Source organism: Chiloscyllium plagiosum, chromosome 1, assembly GCF_004010195.1.
Source record: "Chiloscyllium plagiosum isolate BGI_BamShark_2017 chromosome 1, ASM401019v2, whole genome shotgun sequence".
NCBI classification, from domain to species: Eukaryota; Metazoa; Chordata; class Chondrichthyes; order Orectolobiformes; family Hemiscylliidae; genus Chiloscyllium; species Chiloscyllium plagiosum.
Window position 1 is genome coordinate 110,929,106 of NC_057710.1, and position 23,360 is coordinate 110,952,465.

General features: G+C 41.8%; 1 protein-coding gene across 1 annotated transcript in view; it reads right to left on the bottom strand.

Annotated features, from left to right (window-relative positions):
• slit2 (slit homolog 2 (Drosophila)) overlaps positions 1-23,360 on the bottom strand; it is a 457,736-nt gene that overhangs the window by 75,942 nt on the left and 358,434 nt on the right. The window contains exons 20-24 of the mRNA XM_043700598.1: positions 16,142-16,274; positions 5,338-5,406; positions 3,537-3,608; positions 3,266-3,337; positions 1,214-1,285 (exon numbers count right to left, since the gene is read on the bottom strand). Of these exons, the coding sequence (XP_043556533.1) occupies positions 1,214-1,285; positions 3,266-3,337; positions 3,537-3,608; positions 5,338-5,406; positions 16,142-16,274 (418 nt within the window). The remainder of the gene's footprint in view (positions 1-1,213; positions 1,286-3,265; positions 3,338-3,536; positions 3,609-5,337; positions 5,407-16,141; positions 16,275-23,360) is intronic.

Here is a 23,360-nt window from a genome sequence, read left to right on the forward strand (position 1 = left end):
TACTATCCTTGATTGGCCCTAATCTTACTCTCATCATTCTTTTATTTCTTAAATACCTATGGAAAGCCTTAGGGTTTACCCTGATCCTATCCACCAACAATTTCTCATGTCTCCTCCTGGCTCTTCTGAGCTCTCTCTTTAGGTCTTTCCTGGCTACCTTGTAACCCTCAAGCGCCCTAACTGAGCCTTCACATCTCATCCTAACATAAATCTTCTTCTTCCTCTTGACCAGAGATTCCAGTTCCTTCGTAAACCACGGCTCCCACGCTCTACAACTTCCTCTCTGCCTGACAAGTACACTGTAGCAAAATCCCTCTGAACATTACTGTCTTCCTACACCCAAAACACCGCAGCAATTCACCCTCACTTTCCACAGGGCATTTAGACATGGGCAATAAATGCTGGACTAGTTAGCCAACAGTGCTCACCTCCCATGAACAAATTTATTTTTAAATTAGTTTAAATTTACAGCAAAATATTATCTCAGTATTTTGGTTCAGGAATATAGATCTTAACAATACAACTTTCTGTGCCAAAAGAAATAACACATTAACTTGTAAAACTGTCAGAACCATTTCTTTCTTCCTGAGGAATAACACTCATCCATCAGCTTGCCTAACTAAATGTAGTTGCATGTACTGCTTAAGGCAATGGTTTTGAAGTGGCTAAAGTTCATGTTATATTGGCTTCACCCATTCTACCAGTGTCATGCACAGTCTGAGAGTGGGGTTAACGAGTTCTGTTCCAGCTTTCTGAAGGATCAAATGTATACCTTTCCAGATCTTAAGCTCCTGGTAATAACGCCTGACTAAATGTAGTTGCATGTATTGCTGTCATATTTCTGTTGTCTCAGAATATCTCTTATTTAGATGCAGACTTTATAGTGGTGTTTCCTCTGTCAATAATGACTGCATAAGCTCAAGACAAAGAGGGATTGGTGGCAGTGAACTGCCTCAAATGACTCTTATTCAATACCACATTCTAGTTGGCAAATATCACAAGGTGTTACCAATCATCACATAGGAAAATACCACAGTTCCCTGATTAGAGTTTCACCATTTTTGTGCAGTAAGAGATTCAGCCCAGTGGAAGATATTGTCCTCAAAACAGAAGCGATGTTCTATCTGCTTCAGGCGCAGAACAGAAAAAAAGTGTTCCTCTTATTCAAGAATATTTCAATTTATAACTGGATCTTATTTATGTTTTGACTTACAAATGTGACAGTGATGAAAGGTCATTAAAAGCTCCTTCAGGAATAGATGAGATGTCATTTCCATGCAAAGACCTGTAAAATAGTTTTTAAATAAACAATGAACACAATCTACCAGAGTCCTGAATAAATTCCATTCTGCTTTACAAACAACAATTAAATGTGTTTTTACCTTAGCCTGATGTGCAGGTTCAAGTGCTGTCTCACATTTGACAACAGTGTTCAGTTTGGAGTGTGGCAGACCACACCTTATATAATGGTTCCCATGTTTACACTTCTAAATCTAGCCTTTTCATACCATTTACAGAATCATTTGCTTAATGTAAAGCTATTTTGCAGTGCAGAAATCTCATGCCACTGAGTGTAACCTAGGTTTTACGACTTGTCCAATATTACGCATTGAGTAAAGCTGTGTGAGACCAGGCAAGTGCTGTATCTCAACAGTTTCCAAAGAACATATTAGGTCTAAATTGCACCACTCTCCTACTTTTTTCATAACTGCAACTTAGACACTGGAAAGGGAGTATCAATATAGGAGGCTTGCACATTGCTTTCATCTCGTAAATGAAAACCAAACACTGGAAATGTGCTTTAACATTGTCATTGTCAGATCAATCCAAAATGCTGAAAAGTGCAATGTTTCATGTCACTCATTTGTAAGCACATCTGCATGAGTACAAATAAAAAGTCAATAGAATTTTCTCAGATATTAACCATGAGCTTTGACATTATCAAATCCAAAGACACAAAATCCAGTTTTCAAATCCATTGTTCCAAAGGAATGTATTGTAGAAGATAGCAGTTGTTGTAGAGAGAGAAACCAGGTCAATAAATAGAATCTGCCATTTTCATCAAGTGTTTCTCTTACATGCTCATGAGGTGGCCAGACTCCTGTGCTCGCTCTTTAGAGGATGGCCCACTGTATCTTCTTCCATACAGTGAGTTTACAGGATACTAATCTCTTCTGAAATCAAGTACCTGGAGACAGAAGACTTGCCCAGAGGGAGCTGTACCCAATCAGAGGCTGGTACTTTTCTTACTTGGGAGTGCCACGCAGGGGACCATGGGTACTTCCTGAAGGATTACCAAGATCATGAGGACCAAGATGTAAGGTGAATGGTTGCCCCCAGACCCCAGTTTTGAGGGGATATGGCTAACTTAATTCCAGTGGAGGAGAAAAGACAGTGAGGTTCAGTAATGCCAACATCCTGTCTAATTTAGCTGCTTTCCCCCATTCCCGGTCAGCCATTTTCAAAAGTACAACATTCTTATTCATTAACTTGTTTCTTTTTCTCAGACACTGCCAGTGCAGTTGAGAATTTTCAGCAAGTCCTGGCTTGATTTCAAATTTTCCAGTTTCTCCTGAAACATTGTGCACACATTAATTGGTGTAAGCTAACCAGCCAGGCAGGAAATCCTCAGGATCAGGCAGAACATTGATTTTATGCTGCACCCAAAATTACTTTCTGAAGCGAAGTCTATTTGTTCTCGAGTAGCCCCCAGCTCCCATCACTTACAATCAGCCATGGCCTACTCATGTGGGTGGTCTTACAGTGATATTTTACACATAATTCCACTTGAAAGCCAGATAGAGCTTTCAAGAAAATAAAGATAAAGAAAGATAGAGGAAACAGCCTTTATAGATCAGTGCTATGCTGTGCAGATGTCAATGACCCTATTGTACTAACCTGATGTTGCTGTTATTATGTAAAATTGCATGAGTGTTGTTATTACTCTGCTGCTATAGTTTTGCTAGATTTGCAAACATCATACAGGCATTTGTAGAAGGTTGTGACAGCAAAGTGGGATTACCTCCAAGGATATTTCTGACGTGAGTCTTCTCAGCAATCAGACATGACGTGGGATGTGGAGCTGGCAATATTTGCATGGCACAGACCCAGTAAAAAGGTGGCTGAACTTTAGCATTAATGGTTCATGGGAAGGAGCTAGGAAACTTCAAAACTTCATTTAGGCTTAACGTAGGTGCGGGTAGAGGATAGCTTCATTGTTTAAACTAACAGTAATAGAAGCTCAATAATTTATTCTTGCACTTACAATAAACGGAGGGACTTCAACCCATCGAACGTTCGAACTGGAATACACCTCAGACGGTTATAACTCAGAATTCTGTGGAATTAAAAATGCCATGTTAGATAAACTATCAGTGTTTATAAATTGAAGCAGACAAAATAAAAATGCCAGAGGCGGGGTCAAGTATTCTTCAAGTGTGAATGCCTGCAATGAAGTTAGACACAGCCAGTTTAATCAGTATTTCTACAACCACCACGGGAGTCCTGGTTTAGTGCCAAATAAATATTATACTTACAAGGTCAGGAGCTCTGTCATGTTGCTGAAGCTCTGGTTGTACAGTGTACTGATTCTGTTGTTACTTAAATCACTGGAAGGCACAGTGAGTATAATTAGAACAAATGATAGGAAAGGTCATACACAGATTACACAAACACATGGGCAAAGGGGCTTATAATGGCATGGTCAGCACCTGATGCACCGTAGCTTCAGATATTGCCTGATGTGAATACATAAGTCCTACAAAATATTTAAGGCATCTTGTGCCATTGGATATTTGAAGCTCAAGGTGCACATACAAACTCCACACATAGCGCTTTACTAAAATCCATTGTGTTAATTAGAGGGCATTCCCAGAATGTAAACATAATCCCTGAGCAATGTTCACTTGTCTCCTTATTTTTCATATAATTGTGTTACACAGCCACAGGAATTTGCCGATTCAGAAGTTAAGCTAAAGTTTGCTCATGAAATTATAGCTGGTGCCCGTTAAAGGAAGACTTTCAGGAGAGCCTGGAACATCCCTGATACTTATTCCATATGGGGGACCTGACTGCATAGTGGGCAAATCACAGGCTCACATCAGTCTGCTTCCATCTCATCATTATTCAGTGCAACTTTAAGATTAAGCTCTTTCACAGGATGTATTCATTTTCCAAGCATTGATCACTAGTTTCACTCTGGCACCTCCAGACATTGAAAATCACTGGCTGCCTGAATTTACACTTTTCAGATTTACATTATATAAGCTGCATAGAACCAATTCATCTGGGGAGCACTTCCCATAGCTCAATAGAATTCATGGCCTACACAAAGTCAGACTGTGGCTGACTAGACTCCTCATCTCGATCTGATTCTCGTTAACATGAGGTATTATTGAAAACTTAGTTTGCTAAGGGAAAAACATCAGTCAAAAGCATAATTCCTGACTGTGACCTAGTGAGCTCTGCAACTGGGGATATCTTGTATGACAATAGCCTGCTTCACCTCCTGGCACTGTGACACTCACTGTACAGATTCCCACAACAGAGTGGTTTCTAGATAGATAAAAGGGGTCCCTTCCCCTGGGGTGTTCAGTTCATGACTCAGGCTGCATGATCAGTCGTGCTACAGTGCACACCTCACTCTGCTCCATGAGCAATGGTGCAAAAGGAGGCAGATGCTCTGGGCACCGGCCCAGTTTACCAGCACTCCCTACTCCCACCACCAGATACACAGGAATTATGGGGCAACATACAAGGAGCCCAGAACCACCAAAGCATTGATAAGATTCAAAACCTGCATTTCACATAATTTGCCATTCAGGGTACTTGGCACTGGCTGCGCCAGTCCATATTCCACAGTCTTTAAGGTCCTCAATAATGAACATATGCAATATATATTCAATAGTTAAATCCACTTTCCAATAACATACTTGGATTACACCACACTAAGACGTAGTCTTTGATTCTGAGATAACAATCTCTTGTTATTGATCGACATCATCTATCAAATGCTACTTTACAACTAGTTGGAGAAAAACATTTTGAAGGGATTGATAGGGGAGATAGAAAGGAACTTCTTTCTACCAATAGGTAATCTAGGATAACAGCGAGGGTCAGGCTATCCAGCAGAAAGTTTAGAAAGCATTTTTTCATTCAGCAAGATAGACTTTGCTAATGAAGTGTATAAAGCAGCTTACAACCAAGGGGAGTGAACAGAATTACGATATAGGTCAGCTTTGATCTCATTGAATGGCTCAGGGGCTTGAATGGTCTAGTCCTGAGACTGTATGCGTTCATGTATCAATATGTAAGAAGTGCAGTAATGAAAGTACCTACATAAGTAATAAATGCTTCAAGGTGGTGAGTTCTTTGGGCACCATCACAAACTGATTTCCATCCAAATACCTGGAATACACAATATTACATGGGTATGACATTCATCAGTACTGATTGCTAGTTTGTGTCCATCCTGATTTCTTCCAGCTTGAAATGAAACATACCATTTAAGGGATAGGCAAAACACATCCCCCAGGACTAACCAATTAAAGTACCAAGCAAACCACCAATAGCCATAGAAACAGTAAAATGATACTAACTAATCATGATTACTCAACAAAGCAAGCTTGGTGGATGTTAGGGGCATATGAAACTGATGGAAGAGTTCCAGTTTTGTTGTCCTGATAAAGAATGGGCTTGATTTGGAGATTAGGATATCCTTTCTCTTGTTCCTTCTGCAGTTGGACTGTGCTGCCAGTTTTGGGAACTTGTGTCTGGGGTCCAGCCACAGATACCAGAATCCATTCCCGTCTATTGATTGATCGAGGTAAATTGAAAAGATTAACTTTCTTTCATTCTCACTTTCTTTTGCGGCAATTCTTGGCTTCTAAGTTCATCAATTTGGAGGGCATGTAAAAAATGGCAGGTAATCACCTAATTCCAACATTTGACTTAATCCTTAGTCCTCACTTCATGTTAAACAACTAACTATTTGTACTGAGCAAATCAGAGTATCATGAATCAAAATATTAAATAGAATGCCTGTATGTTTCTCCAAACACCTTCTCCAAGTACATCTTAAAAATCTACATAATTTACTATACATCTAGTAGGATCTACTGACAGATGACACAAACATTTTGTAGTCTGCTGTTTCTGCCCTCAGGACTAAGGAAGATTTTTACTTAGTTGTTTTAAGTTCTAATCACAGATTCCCCTGGGAAACTGTTAACTGTTATTATTGGTGTAAAATATTTATTATTGTTGCTATGGAAGGTTGTTCACAGCTGTTGCCAAGTTAAAAATTAATACTGTGCCTTTGTGAAGTGGTAACTTATTGTTTTAAATATTAATTGTAATGTGCAAATGTTCTTAGACCTTTTCTGTACAGACTAGAGTTTGAGTAAGACTGAGATGTGCTATTGTTTGCCCTAAATCCTAATCATGTAGTTTTCCCCAATCTGTGAATAATTATTCTGATATGGCCCCGTAATTAATCCAAACCTTCTGCTTTTTGAAAACAAAATTCATCTCATAACAAAGGAAACATCAGTAACAGAACATAAGTGTAGGTAGTTTTAAACTACAATGACTGCATAACTACTGATGATGCAGTTGTTAAAACTTTGATGGTGGTTTGGAAACAGTAACAACCACTGTACTCACCTTCCTGGCTAAAACAATCATTCCTAAAGCATAATCATCACCTGTGATTCCCAGCTTGTACAGCAGTGAAGTTTGGAGATTGAATGACAGACATTGGTGCTGGATCATACAGTAAGTGTGGAATTAACAGAACTGTTCAACTGGCTGGAAGGGGAGAAAATCTACATAGTATGTATCCCACAGCTGAGCAAAGTAGTTGGTATTGATGGCATCGAGAGTGTGTTGCTGGGAAAACACAGCTGGTCAGGCAGCATCCAAGGAGCAAAAGAATCAATGTTTCGGACATAAGCCCATCATCAGGAATGATGTTTCTGGGCCAGGACTGAGAAACAAATGGCATGGGTGGGGTGGAGGTGGTTGGGGGGAAGGTAGCTAAGAAAGCGATAGGTGGATGAAGGTGAGGGAGAAGGTGATAGGTCAGAGGGGGAGTGATGGATGGGTCCAGAGGGCGGTGCTGAATTGAAGGCTTGGGACTGGGATAATGTGGGGGAAGGGGAAATGAGGAAGCTGTTGAAATCACATTTATCCTGTTTAGTTGCAGGGTCCCAAGGTGGAATATGAGGCATTCTTCCTCCAGGCTTCGGGTGGTTAGGGTTTGGTGGTGAAGGAGGCCCAGGACCTGCATGTCCTTGATGGAGTGGGAGGGGGAGTTGAAGTGTTTAGGGTGGTGGGGCTGGTGGGTGCGGGTGTCCCAGAGATGTTCTCTCAAATGATCCACAAGTGGGCGTCCTGTCTCCCCGATGTAGAGGAGACCACATCAGGTGTAACGGATGCAGTAGATGACATTGATGGAGGTACGGGTAAATTTCTGACAGATTCCCTACAGTGTGGAAACAGGCCCTTCGGCCCAACAAGTCCACACCGACCCTCCGAAGAGTAACCCACCCAGACACATTTCCCTACATTTACCCCTAACACTATGGGCAATTTAGCAAGGCCAATTCACCTAACATGCACATCTTTGGATTATGGCAGGAAACCGGAGCACCCGGAGGAAATCCACGCAGACACGGGGAGAATGTGCAAACTCCACACAGACAGTTGCCCGAGGCAGGAATTGAACCCGGGTGCCTGGCGCTGTGAGGCAGCAGTGGAAGGATCCTTTGGGGCCTTGGACGGAGGTGAGTGGTGTGGGCGTAGGTTTTACACCTCCTGTAGTGGCAGGGAAAGGTGCCAGGGGTGGGGTGGGCTATTCCGGGGAGTGGAGTTGACGAGGGCATCATGGAGGGAATGGTCTCTCTGGAATGCTGATTGATGTAGGGAGAGAGATATATCTTTGGTGGTGGGGTCTGTTTGGCGGTGGCAGAAGATGATGTGATATATGCGGAGGTTGGATGGGTGGAAGGTGAGGACCGGGGAGTTCCGTTCTTGTTGCATTGGGACAGGTGGGGTTCAAGGGCTGTGGTGCATGAAGTGGAGGAGATGCGCTGAAGGGCATCGCCAACCACATGGGAAGGGAAGTTGCGATCATGGAAAAAGGAGACCATTTGGGACATTCTGAGGAGGAATTGGTCATCCTGGGAACAGATGCGGCGGAGGCAGAAGATTGGGAATTATTTGGTCCTCACCTTCACCCCACCAACCTCCGCATACATTGCATCATCCTCTGCCACTTCTGCCACCTCCAAACAGACCCCACTACCAAAGATATATTCCCCTCCCACCTGTATCAGTATTTTAGAGAGACCATTCCCTCCACGTCTCCCTTGTCAGGTCTACGCACCCCATCACCAGCCCACACCCCACTCCTGGCACCTTCCCCTGCCACCCAAGGAAGTGCAAAACCTCGCCCACACCACTCCCCTCACCTTGGTCCAAGGCCCCAAGGGATCCTTTCACATCCATCAGAAATTTGCCTGTATCTTTACTAATGTCATCTACTGTATCTGTTGCACCCGGTGTGGTCTCCTCTACATCAGGGAGACAGGACACCTTCTTGCGGATCGTTTCAGCGAACATCTCTGGGACACCTGCAACCACCAACCCTACCAACCTGTGGCTGAACACTTCAATTCCCCCTCCCACTCCATCAAGGACACGCAGGTCCTGAGCCTCCTCCACCTCCAAACCATTACCACACGACGCCTGGAGGAAGAACATCTCATATTCTGCCTTGGGACCCTACAACCACACAGGATAAATTTGGATTTCAATAGCTTCCTCATTTCCCCTTCTCCAACATTTTCCCAGCCCCAAGCCTCCAGCTCAGCACCGGCCTCTGGACCTGTCCATCACTCCCCCCTCTGACCCATCACCTTCTCCCTCACCTTCATCCACCTATCGCTTTCTCAGCTACCTTCCCCCCAACGCCACATCCTCCCATTTATCTCTCAGCCTCCCGGCCCACAAGCCGTATTCCTGATAAAGCGCTTATTCTCGAGACATTGACTCTCCTGCTCCTCGGATGCTGCCTGACCTGTTGTGCTTTTCCAACACCACACTCTTGGCTCAGGTTTCTCATCATGCCAAGGTAAGTTTGAGGAGGGAAATTAAAAAACTGTGTAGGGCAGGAGCATACCACCATCCACAATTTGTTCACCAACACCAGATACAGAAAGCTTTCTTACAGCCGGCTTCTTAATACTGAGATCCAGCTCTGCATTGTTGGCGTGGTAGCCAGGAGATGTCTTCACTGAGCTTCACAACTCACATGAAGTCATCAGATTTCTTGTGAGATAGAAGCCAGGTCTTTGGAACCAGCCTCTGAAAGTTGCCCTTTCTGGTCAGTTTTGCATGTTTCTAGAACCAACCACTGTTAGCTAATGGTTGGGATAGAGTGCTGCTGCTAATCCTCCTTATTATAAGGTTATAAGAACAAGGAACAGGATTAGACAATTCGGTCCCTCGAGCCAGCTCTGCTAATTGATATAATCATGATTGATCTCATCTCTGTCTCTACCCCACTTTCCTTCCCTCTCTCCTTAATCTTGTGCCCAAAATGTCAATTCTCCTGCTCCTCTGATGCTCCCTAATCTGCTGTGCTTTCCCATAACCACACTTTCGACTCTGGTCTCTAGCATCTGCAGTCCTCACTTTCTCCCAGTATTGATGGTGTGTCAGAGACTAGTTAAGGTATGTTAAAAATAATGCTGAGGCAGTACTAGTGGTGGTGGTGGTGATAGTGTGTTAGAGGCAGTGATGATGGTCCATTAGACCCAGTGATGATGGTCAATTAGTGGTAGTGGTAAAGGTGTGGTAGAGGTAGTGGTGATGATGGGTTAGCGGTAATGACGGTGTGTTGGAGGGAGTGATGATAATGAATCCGAGATAAATGGTTGTGATGTGTTTTAAAGGTGGACAAGGTTTGTACTAAGTTTACATGTTCTCTTCCATTTTCTTCCATTATGCCAACTAGAGGAATAATAGTTGATTTTGCACATTGTTCAGAAATGAACAATATTTCTTACTTGCAATGCAATAGTAATTCTTCTCTGACTCATTGATTTGCCATCAGAAAACATGGTGCATGAGAATAACAATGTCTATTAACAAGTAATTTGTGAATAAGAACAACATGTAGACAGTGTGCCTAAAGTTTTGGGACACTCCTTGATCCTAAAAATGTCGTGGAATACGATCCTAGATATTGATACAGATCCTTTCCTATTATTCTTATGGAAGCAGAGTCCAAAATTGTAATTCAGAGAAACACACCTATTCTCTTAGTGTATATTGAAATAATTAGGAGGACTCTGAAAGACTAAGAGAAATGTAAGTTAAATTTTCTCTTGCACTTAATGGAACAGACAAGAATTCTTCTGTGATGATGAATTCTCCTGGAATATTTATTAGGTGCTCAATAAAACCTACTCAGAAATATGGCTTTCCACTCCCTGAGGGCATGAGAATCATGGTGAGTGGGATGACTTAATCAGGCACGAATCCAAATCAGATTCTTCCGGCTGAGATGAACTCTTAAAATTAATTCCCCCATTCTTCAAATGGGTGAGGTATCTTTCCCACGATTAGGTGGTCAGAAGGCTATCTGCACGCATCTGCATCTCAGTGATTGCACAACTTACCAGAATTAAATTCCCCTTTCCAATTAACTTCTGCTCATACAAGATACTTGATACTTCAGAAACCTGACTGCAGACTGTCTACTTAGCAACTTCTGTTTTCGGCCTGCAGTCTCAGTGAGCACATACCCCTTTTTGCTTCCAGCTAAACCTTCTCAATGCTCCTTGTCTTCATTTTTGCTGTAACCTGTAGAGCTGCAGGATGTGGGTGCATGGGGACTAAGACAGGATGTGGTCCTGGCCCTATCGTGCATTAACACTGGTCATCGGGAACCCATCAGCTTCTGTACCACAGGGTCAGCCAACTCCTATTGGTTCACAGCTGACACTTTATCAGGGCAAAAGGCAAGCAGGTGGCTTTTGACAGAGAGGGACACTCTCTGTAGCACAGAGACAAGGCTCTGGTTGTCAGAAGCAGTGAAATTTCAATGTCAATGGTTGAAGGGCACTGTGAGGTCAACATCAGAGTTGGTGCATAGAAAAGCCAATGATGAACCCAATCAGTCAGAGCATACCTCCACAGTCTTGGGACTGTGCCATTTATAATCCAAGAAATTGACCATGGTCAGCTGGAAGTTAATCAATAACCCATCTTATACAATCAGCCTGGGGGATGGGCTATCGTCAGTGAGGGATATTCTACAAAATCTGTCTGGGCAATGGGATATGGTCAGTCACATGGGCGAGTCGGACATAATCCATAAAGTAGCCAGGGTCCTTCCAAGCAGTCATCAAAGTTACAGACAGCTGAAATCTGTCTGTAGTGGCCTGGTGAGAAACAGCAGCTGAAGGAATGGCTAGAATTGAATGTAGGAGGGCATGATGGTGAGATAGGAGAGGGGACTGAATGATCTCAAGGCAAGTCATTGTCACTTTGACTTGGATATGGTGAGGGACCCAAACGCTGTAATGAGATCAGGAACTGAGCAGCCCTAATGGAAACCAAGCCGTGTGTCAGTGAGGAGGTCATTCCTTTACGTTCTGGTCATTGAGAGTAGAATCATCAGGTGGTCATTGGCTGTGTTGGATTTGACCTGCTTTCTGTGGATAGGGGAAAACTGGGATTTTTTCACATTGTCTGGTCGGAGCCAGTGTTGTACTGGAATAATGCAAATAATTCCGGAGGGTACATCTTGGTGCTTTTGCCAAAAGGTTGTTAGGACCCATTGCCTTTGCAAAGTCCAGTGCCTTTACGTGCTATTTCAAATGCTGAGGAGTGAATCAATTGGTGAAAGATCGATGTCTGTGATGCTGGGAACCTCAGGAAGAGGCTAAAATGGGATTATGTCCTTCATACTTCTGGCTGAAGATGGCTGCAAATGCTTCAGCTTTGTCTTTTGTACTGGGCTCCTCTATTGTTGAGCTGTTTAATTGTCCAGCAGCACCATTTATAAGTGGTTATGCTTTGCCTGCAGAGCTGAGACCTGATCCTTTGGTTGGAGATCTCTTTCTCTCTTCTACATGCTGCTTCAGCTCTTGGGCATGCAAGTAATCCTACATTGTGTCATGAATGCTTATAATATACTAGTTTATTTGAGAATTCTGACTTAGAGTTAAAATGGGCTTTCAGTTTTTGTTCTGAAAGGGAGACTTTATTTTTAAAATGTCAGGAAGTCATTTTTTGATCAGGCAGCTCAACAGCCTTTTTCATGGAAGCTTGTGATTTAAGCTAAATGACCAGAAAGCTTCCTGGGAACATAATTTTTTTTCCCAAAGTGGAACTTATAGCACCAACAGAAAAGAGAAATGAGTTTTGCTATTCTGGCAAAACGGCAGATTTTAGTTTGTGGAGGTCTTCAGGCCAATACAGCTTGAAAGTAGTTTTAAGTTGTTTTGTAGTTAATGTAGACAGAGCCAAAAAAAAGTCTGAGCTTTTCACTAGAGTTCAGTGAAGAAAGGTTAGTGGGTTATCCTGTCTGTCTGTTGGAGAAGAGGAGGTAATCAGATCTGGGGAACGTGCAGGTGACATGAAAAGGAAACACTTAAAATCTCGTCAGTTGAGTAAGAAATGTTAAAGTGAAGATTGGAGTGACATTTCACTGAATTGAGTACCCATAAAGGATAATGTTGAGGTAAATGCTTGAATCTTTCATTTTTGCTGTTTTGATAAGATCTTTCAAGGTTGTCTTATATAAAGCTTTGCTTGTATTCCTTTTCCGTAATCAATGTGTATTAACGTATATTATATGGATAATAGTAACCAATGAATATTATTATGTTATAGATACATTGGCAGCTTCATGTGATTATGTTCAGTGACTGACCACCACTGTGACTAATTTGCAATAATAAAAATTAAGGCTAATTACCAACATATCATTTTGGAATCTGTCTTGTCCATCAACACAATCATAAAGATTATAAAAAAATAGAGATTGCTGGAAACACCCAGTAGATCTGACAGCATCTGTGGAGAAACAGAATTAACGTTTTGAGTCCAGTATGACTCTCTTTTGAAACAGCTGTAACTTCACCAGGTTGACACCTTATTTTTAGCTATATTTGCTGCTGATCCTGGCATGCCCTCCTGCTCTTTTCACTGTACAAGGGTTGATGACTCAGTTTGTTGTTGATGGTAGCCTTGGGAATATGCCAAGGGACCACAGATAATCATTGAGAACAATTATGTTGCTGCTCATGGTCCACAACATGTCATGGATGCCCAGTTTTGAATTGCTCAATTTGTATCAAGTATGTTCCATGTGGTGGTAGTACCTGAAAACACAATGGAGATAGCCTCAATGTGAAGACGGGTCTTCACCTCCACAAGGATTGTCTGGTGGTCACTCCTATTGATTCTGTCATGGACTAACATTGTGATGCCAAGTAAATTGGTAAGGATGCAGTCAACTGTGGTCTTCCCTCTTGTTGGTTTCCTCACCACATGCTGAAGATGCAGTCTAACAGTTATGTCTTTTAGGACTCAATTTGCCTGGTCAGTAAAGATGCTACTGTACCACTCTTTGTATTGGACATTGAAGTTCCCCATCCAGATTCTGTGCCTTTGTCAACCTTAGTGTTTGTTCCAAGTGCACAAAGGAGTGCTGATTCATCAACTGAGAAGCAGGAGGGGTTGAGGGTTTAAGGGTGTAGGGAGGATGTGTTAAACAGTAGGTTCCCTTGCTTATGCTTGACCTGATGTCATGAGATTTCATAGGGTCTGGAATCAATACTGAGGATCCTCAGGGCAGCATCCTGCTATCTGTATACAAATGTGCCACCACCTTTGCTGGGTCTGCCCTGCTGGTCAGACAAGACATACCCAGGGATGGCGTTGATATTGTTTAATACATTGTCTGTAAGGTATAATTCCATAAGTATGACTATGTCAGTGTTGTTGCTTGAATAATTTAGACAACTCTTCCAATTTTGGCATAAGCCTATAGGTCAGGAGGACTTTGCAATGTATGGCTTTGTCATTTTTGATGCCTTGTCTAATGTCAATTAGTTGTCCAGTCTCATTCCTTTCTTTAGATTTTGTAACAGTTTTTTATACAACTGAGGAGCAAGTTAGAGTCTTCCACATTTCTGGAGGCAAATGCAGACCATACCAGGTAAAGATCACAAGTTTTTGTTCCTTTAAAGGAATTAGTGAACCAGATGAGTTCTTGCAATAACCAACAACTTCTTTCCAAAACTAATTAACCCCCATCTCTCCCACTGCACACACACTGTACCAAAGCTCATGTTCTATCATTCTCATTAGTAATGCAGGGATTTTCTCACAAGGAAAGCTTTAATTAGTTAGGTGTGTACTCAAAGAGTATAGAAGGAGAGGTGATTTTATTGAAACATACAAGCTTTTCATTGGGCTTGACAGGTTAGACTCTGAGGTTGTTTTCCTTTATGAGAGAGTCAGGTTGAGAGGGCAGAAGCTCAGATTAAGGGGTCACTTAATTAGGACAGAACAAGGAGCAATTTCTTCTTTTGAAGGGTGGTGAATCTGTGGTATTCTTTACAGCTGTACAGGCGGAGTCATTAAGTATATTCATGACAGAGAGTACAGAGTTTTAATTTTTATAAGGGAGGTGATGCCTAATGATATTATCATTTGGCTATTAATTTAAAGACTCAGCCAATGTTGTGGGACTTGGGTTGGAATCTCACCCCAGCAGACAGTGGTATTTGAATTCAATAAGTATCTCGAATTAAGAATCTAATGTCAACCATTAAACTACTGCCGCCTGTTGGGAAAAGAAACATCTGGTTCAGTCTTGTCCTTTTAGGGAAGGAAATCTGCCAGCCTCACTGGCCTGGTCTACATGTGACTCCAGACCCACAGCATTGAAGCTGACTCTCAAGTGCCCCCTGGGCAATTAAGGATAGGCAATGAATGGCTAGCTCAGCCAACGACACCCGCATTCAGGTGAATGAAATGTCTGGTCCCAGACTGGACAGGTTTGCGAGACGACTTCCTGGTGTCATTCTCTGAAAACAGGATCTCTCTTCCCTGAGTGACTGCCCAGCAGCAGTTGTCAAGAGGAGTCACTAAACCTGGGCACCACCTTCTGATTTTTTGCAAGCACTTCTGGCTTGCTGGCATGACCTGGGAAGTTCCTGGTTTACTGTGCTGAAGGAATGTCCAGCTGACCTTTAAAAATGACACATAACCTTCAACCCCAGAAGATCCTACCAGGAATCTGAAACAGCTTCTCACTTAGCAGCATGACTCACTGAGTCACTCTTGCTTGTACAGATAGGGAGACGAGAAGGAGGTAATCATGAGAGATAACTTGACCTTGATATTGGCAAATGTTTCACCATCCTCCATAATTGCTAATTTACCAAAATGGTAAATCTCAGCCCAGCCTTCAGCAAATGAAAGGCCATTTGAATTTAATGCCTCAAATTTTTCCAGATTAGGGCCATAAACAAAGTTCCATCCCCAGGTTTCTCACTTTTCATTAACATCGTAATCTCCTCAACTTTTATGGTAGAGCTCAATGGAGGTTCAAGTGTGAGCTATGTATTGTTTTCAACCAGCGATTCAAATGATTAGAAAGTTACGCTCAATGCACATACACCTTTTCAATACATACTCCACATCAGAAATCAACTTGAACACTAACATTCTCATTTAATGGAAACTACAATTCAACACTTGCCATGAGCAGTCAGGTGGAAATGTTAAATGTCTGTTTTTATGACTCTGTAGAACACCCTATATAAATGCACAATTCAAACAAAGAAACATAAAGCTGCTAAAGTCAGCAGAAGCTTTGTTTTAAACAACAGACACATGTTAATACAGTGAAGCTAACCTTTACATTTTTCTTTTCCACACCGAATAACAATTGCCTCCACAAAGGGAGTCATTGATGCCATCTTAGAAGGATCTCTCGTGCTCTAGATTACTTTCTTTGATCATCACTATCTGAACAATCCTTCAAAGCTGAAAATTCTCAATTATGGCTTTGATTGTAAGCATCCAAAGGTAAGAGGGAAGAAGTGTTACTCACAGTTCGGTAACATCCTTAGGGAGGCCCTTGGGTAAGGTCTTCAGTCCCTTGTTACTGCAACGAACCACAGTATCAAGGCATGTGCATTCGGCTGGGCACCGGGCAAGGGGTGAGCAGCTGTTGTCATCATTTCCTGGATTGTGGACAGAAAAGATGTACTGTGAGGCACACTAAAGTTCATTCTTTCAATTCTAGGGGCAACTAGAAAGGATGGGACCCTGTTCGAAGTAATAGACTCAAGCTGTTCACATTCACTCACATTGTGGTACATTAGCATTGTTGTACCAAGATGTAAAAAAAACATGATGTAAAATTTTATTCCAATAATAATGGATACTTAGCAGTGATTATTAGTCAGTAATCTAATTGAGGCTTCAGATGTTATATAGGGAACATAAACTAGCTGTCAGTAGTTAGAGGGCTGTAAGTCAGTCCAATCATTCAGATGACATAAGGAAACTGTAATAGTGAAGCTGAAATGAAATGGAATCATCAGCACCTGGCAGTATGGATAAGATTACTCTCATGTTAATGCAATAGTCTCCAGGTTTAGATTATATTTACATATTGCTTGAGAGTCGTCTGAACGCATCACATTACCCAAACATCTTGACTAAATTTTTGTATTTGTTTAAATAATACAAGTCAAAAAAATTATGCTGCATGATGCACAAACATGTAATGCACTTTTTGAGAGTCCTGAGCCTTAGCCTATGTGACACCAAAACCACAAATATAAAAGTAGATAGTTAGAGATTCTATAAATATTTAAAAAAGGAAAATAGTAATCAAACAAAGCATACAGAAAGTCTGAGGAATTAAACGTGTGAAATAAGCAAATGGCAGAGGTACTGAAGAGATACTGTGTTGTGGTTCTGTTTGCCGAGCTGGAAATTTTTGTTGCAAACGTTTCGTCCCCTGTCTAGGTGACATCCTCAGTGTTTGGGAGCCTCCTATGAAGCTTCACAGAAGGCTCCCAAGCACTGAGGATGTCACCTAGACAGGGGACGAAACGTCTGCAACACAAATTCCCAGCTCGGCGAACAGAACCACAACAACGAGCACCAGAGCTACAAATCCTCACCCAAACTTTGAACACCTACGGGTGAGAGACGCTAAGACAAGCCAGGAAATGGGAATCCTGCGCTAACCGCCTAAGTGCCAGATACTGTGTGCCTGTTCTCACTATAGATGACACAAATAACATCCAAAATATTTATAAACTAAGAGGATGGAAGGAGAAACATAAAACAATTATGATCATGATTTACTGAAAAAGAAATGGATCTAAAGGCTGACAAGTTGCCAGATAAACTTCACCCTCGGGTCTTAAATGAAATGGCTGTGGAGGTACTGGATGCATACGTTTATTTTGCTGAATTTCCTAGATTTTGGAAAAGTTCCATCGGCTTAGAATATAATGAATGCATCTCCCTTTATTAAAGAAAGGATAAATATAGAAAGCAGGAAACTGCAGACCAGTTAGCTTTACATCTGTAATAAGGAACTTTTTGTAATCTCTTATTAAGGGGGTGATAGTAAAGCACTCAGAAGATCTCAATGCAATCAGATAGAGTCAATATCGTCTTGTGAGAGGAAAAACGTAATTCTATTCTTTAAAGAGATAAAAAGCTTTGTGGGTTAATGGGAACCTCAAGAAGGAAATAGACAGTAGGGATAAATATGCCATTTGCATGTTGATACACTGTAATTAGTCTAGTATCATGAGGATCAGTTCTGGCTCCTCAGTTTTTTTTAATTCTCTATATTAATGACCTGGATCCAAAATGTGGTTGCTAAATTGGGTGAGAGACAAAGATAGGTAGAAGATAAAATTGTGAGAGGACATAAGGAGTCCACAGATGGATATAGATAGGTTAAGCAAGTGGAGAAAAACTGGCAGATATGGAAAAGAAAGAGAACTTGTCCATTTTGGCACGAAGTTTTGAAAGTAACATTTTATTCAAATCGAGTCAGATTGTAGAACTCTGTGGTATAGAAGCAACTGTGACACTGGGTACATGAATGACAAAAGGTTAGTGTGCAGGTAGAGTAAGTGATTAGGAAGGGAAATGGCATGTTGTTATTTATTATAAAGGAAATGGAATATAAAATTAGAGATGTTTTCCTACAGGCCTGCAGAGTTTTGTTAAGAACAAAACTAGACCATAATGTACAGTTTTCATCTCTTTACTTAAGAAAGAACAGGAAAGTCTATTGGATTCAAGCAGAAAAGGTTCACTTGACTGATTTCTGGGATGAAGGGCTTATCCGATGAGGAAAGGTTGGAGAGGCTGCACTTTGCTCCATCTGAGTTCAAATGAAGGGGCTTATGGAAGAAACTAGAATAAGGGAACACAATTTGAAAATAAAAGGTCTCTCATTTAAGATGAGAGGAGAACAATGAGGGCGGGGTCATTAAATATTTTTAAGGCTGAGATAGATTCTTGACTGACAAGAGAGTTGAAAGGGTATGGAGGTAAGGGGGAATGCGTGGGAAAGTCGAGTTGAGGCCACAGTCTGATCAGCCACAGTGTTATCAAACAGCAAAGCAACCTTCAGGCACTGAATGCCCTCCTTCTGATCCCAGTGTGCCTGTTTGTATTGTATTCTCATAGTGAGTTCCCTGTGGCTACTGCAATGTTGACATTCCAAGACCACAGAAATGAATGTTAATACCTTGGCAAATGTATTATTTTAGGCCAACCTGGCTGTTGGTAAGCTTTAAAATACTTCCTTTCACTGTCGCTAATAGCCTGGCAGAGATACTGAGAAAGCATCCAGGATTAAAATTGATTCCTGTTTTTTGATGATGCCATCAAAGGAACTTTTGTGATAACTAACCAACGATTAGAACAAGATTTGGTTATGAAGCTCACAATGTGTAAGCATTAACTATCCCAAATGGTCTGTCTGTTCTCGCTCTAGAGAATGACAGCCACTATTATTACTGGCTGTTCGCAGAAAGAGATTATTTATGGATCAAACAAAGCAGCAGATGCAGATCTTCCTCACCACTCAAAGATATCTGTCGAGACCACACAGCAGGGTACTGACACATCCTGCAAAAATGGCTCTGTCCCACTTAAAACAAAATGCTGCAATGTATACGGTTGTGGAAGGTGATAGGACCCTCCTGGTAACCTACCTTCTATTACAGCAGTCTGAAACAGGGAGCTCAGTACTCGACTGTTCCTTCATTTAATTTCAGTCATCTCACACCTGCACCTGAGTTTCTTTTTTGCTAAATGTTTGCCTCTTTTCGACCGATAGAAACATAGAATCCCTGCAGTGCTGAAAGAGGCCATTCAGTCCATCAAGTCACCAACCCTCCAGTCAGCGTCCCATCCAAGACCCATTCCCCTGTCCTATCCCTGTAACTCTGCATTTCCCAAGGCTAATCCACCCAGCCTGTACATCCATGAACACTACAGGCAATTTAGCATGGCCAATCTACCTAACCTGCACATCTTTGGACTGAGGGAGGAAACCAGAGCACCCGGAGGAAACCCATGCAGACACGGTGAGAACGTGAAAACTCCACGCAGTCGCCTGAGGATGGAATCGAACCTGGGTCTCTGGCGCTGTGAGGCAGCAGTGCTAGCCACTGTGCCACCCCCAAATGGTAATGGATGGCAATAGCTGTACTTACATATTCAGTATCTCAAAGCATTCAGAACTTTTGTCATTCAGTCATGATGCTCAGTTTAATCATCCCAACCACTTTAAATTTCATTGACACAGCATTTTCAACAGCTAATACTAAGGCTAGAGCTTGACTTTGTGTGACAATATAAAATTGTGGGAAATAGGAAATCGTCTGATGGCTTGCTGTATCACCTATTTCCTATGTTTGGAGATCTAATTGAGATATCAGGGATCCAATGGAGATATAGAAGATACTAAAGAGGATTGACAGAGTCAATGTAGAAAAGATGTTTCCTCAAATGGGGCAATCTAGAACAGGAAGTCACAGTTTCAGGATGTGGGGTAGCAGATTTAAAACAGATGAGGAGAAACTACTTTTCCCAAAGGGTCATGAACCTGTGGAATTTAATAAGTTTAAGGAGGACACAGACAGAGTTTAATTAGTAACGGGTTGAGCGGTTATGGAGAGTGGACAGGAAAGAGGAGTTGCAGCCAATATGAGATCCGCTGTGATCATATTTATTGATGGAGCAGGCTTGAATTGCCTATTCCTGCTCCGAGTTCTTATGTACAAAGCCAAGGTCTGAGGCCAAGTGCATTCCTAAAACTAGTCTGAGCCTGCACATTCTTCTGGTGAGTAGACCGTATAAAACTGCACATAAGCAACGCACTACCACTGCAAACCACCGAGTCATGCCATTTAATATTGGTTAAAACACCACATGACAAAGTGAGCAAGCTTTCATAGCACAGAGAATAAAAGTCACTGACATAATTCAGTATTGCAAATACGCTATCCAGCCAGCTGAGCTAACTGACTCTGATAACTCAACTTGACAACAACTTCAGTGACATTACCTAGAGTTGCAGAGAAAGAGAGAGAGAGAGAGAGAGAGGTGGTGGTTGAGGTGGGGGGGGAGGTTTGTGTGAAGAAATGGTGGTGAAGAGTTGAAAACAGTTGATATTTTTGTGTATATTCCCCACAAGGACATCCATTATTTTTCCCTCGTGGTGCATGCTAGAAAATTCATGTTTTGCCAGGAACAGTGGTAATTCCGTTAGTGCCAGGAAGCAATTTTCATGCCGTCAATCCTGATGCTCAATGTATTTACTTCCTTGTACAGGTATTCCACTTACACCTGCAATGATTGTTTACAGACCATCAGTGATTGCAGGCTTGGGAGATTCACTCTGAAGATTAAACTGGATTTGGCCCAGGTCCCGCTCTACTAGGCAGCAATATAAATAAAGCATAAGGACTGACAGCTTGAAAACTGGTTCCTCACAGAAACTCCACTGTTGTTGAAGGGAGGAAAAAATGTGTTTTCAAACATTTGTCATCGACAAGAGAAACTCTTACTGTTGTAGCTGATAACTAGAATTCAAAAACATTTAAAAACACTTCGGTTTCCTCAAAGCAATATAACTCTGGCACAGGACAGGGAGGTGAGATTTACATGATATTACTCAAAGTTGAATTCTGAACCATAATCAGAGACAGTGCCTGTTGAAATTTTCTGTAAGCACCTTAAACTGGGTGAGGCCTCCTCATCGGGAATGTAAAGTCAGCAAGTTACATCAATGATATGTATAAACTGTGGTAGAAGCAGAAAACATCATTGGAAAGAGTCATCAGAATCCAAAAATATATAAAAAAGGTCAGTTTTCAGGTCTTGACTCTTTCCTCTAAAAGGTTGGGTTTTACACATAAATGTTGCACTGCTTTCCCCAATCAGGATCTCCTGGCATTCTGTGTGGGATGGAGATTCTTCTTAACTCATTTTTTGACCCCGATGAAAGTTGACAGATATACAATCTCCAGCTTTGAATAGGGACACTCAGCTCATTACCTCTGCTGACTCTCTGAAAGGACTATCAGATTAATTTCATTCACTTGTCCTTTCTTTGCTGTTCTGTATGTTTTACTTCCTCAAGTACATATTCAATTGTGTTTTGAAAGTCAGTGCTGAATCTCATTCCACCATTCTTTCAAGCAGTGCATTTTCTAACATAGCAACTCACTGAGTGGAAAAAATTCTCATCTTTTTGAAACTTTGCCAATAACTTTCAACCTGTGACTCTGATTACAAACCATCTGATCAGGTGAATGGTTTCAACATTTCTGTGCTTGAAGAATATTCTGGTTTTGTGCTTGGAACTCCTTCTCGTCTTCTCTACCACATAAGCTGTGGTGATATGTTATTACTCAATTAGGGTGGCTGAATGGTTGTGGCAGCAGGAATGTTCACATACATGTTGTAGTCTGGAGGTATGGTCAGTAACTGCAAAGGTTCCAGCATTGTTTTCATCACTTAATTAGGAATCTACTTCCACCAATTTGGCATGAATAGGAAGTATTTGCGGGCTGATGCTCAATCTGCTTAATTAAATTACGAATACACCTTCTTTGATCATCAAGTTATAGAGTCATAGAGATGTACAACATGGAAACAGACTCTTTGGTCCAATGTTTCCATACCAACTAGATATCCCAATCTAATCCATTCCAACCTAACAGTATTCGGCCCATATCCCTCTAAACCCTTCCTATTCATTTACCCATCCAGCTGGCTTTTAAATGTTGTAATTGCAACCAGTCTCCACCACTTCCTCTGGCAGCTCATTCCATACACGCACCACCCTCTGTGTGAAAAAGTTGCCCCTTAGATCTCTTTTATATCTTTCTCCTCTCACCCTAAACCTATGCCCTCTAGTTCTGGACTCCCTCAACCCAGGGAAAAGACCTGGTCTATTTACCCTATCCATGCCCCTCACGATTTTATAAAGCTCAATAAGATCATCCCTCAGCCTCCGACACTCCAGGGAAAACAGCCCCAGTTTATTCAACCTGTCTGTAGCTCAAAGCCTCCAAACCCGGCAACATCCTTGTAAATCTTTTCTGAACCCTTTCAGTTCCTGAGGAATGACCCAGAACTGGAGCACAGTTTAAATTCATTAAGAGGATGTGAGCTCCACTGGCTGTTTCTAGCATTTATTACTCATTTCTAATTGCTCGGAAAAATGTTATGGTGATCCACCTTCATGAACCATCACCGCCCTTTAGATGTAGGGACCCCCATGATCAGTTCCAGGATTTTGACTCAATGACAATGAATGAACAGCCATATATTTCCAAGTCAGGATATTCAGTGACGTGGAGGGGGACTTTTAGGTGATGAGGCTCCCATGTATCTGCTGGCCTCCCATGTATCCTTGGCCTTCTGTATGGAAGTGGTCATGGGTTTGGAAAGTACTGTCTAAGAAACCTTGGTGAATTTCTGACGGGCATTTTGTAGTCAATACACACTGCTGCTTCCATGCAGTAGTTGTGGAGGGGGCTAATGTTTGTAGATGTCATACCAATCAAGCAGGATGCTTTGTCCTGGATGATGTTAAACTTGGTGAGAGTTATTGGCGCTAAGCTCATCCAGGAGAAAGTGAGTTCTGCAGATGCTGGAGATCAAAGTCGAGAGTGTGGTGCAGCATCCGAGGAGCAGGAAAATTGATGTTTCTGACCAGAGCCCTAGTGAAGAGTATTCATCAAACTTCTGACTTGAGCCTTTACATTATG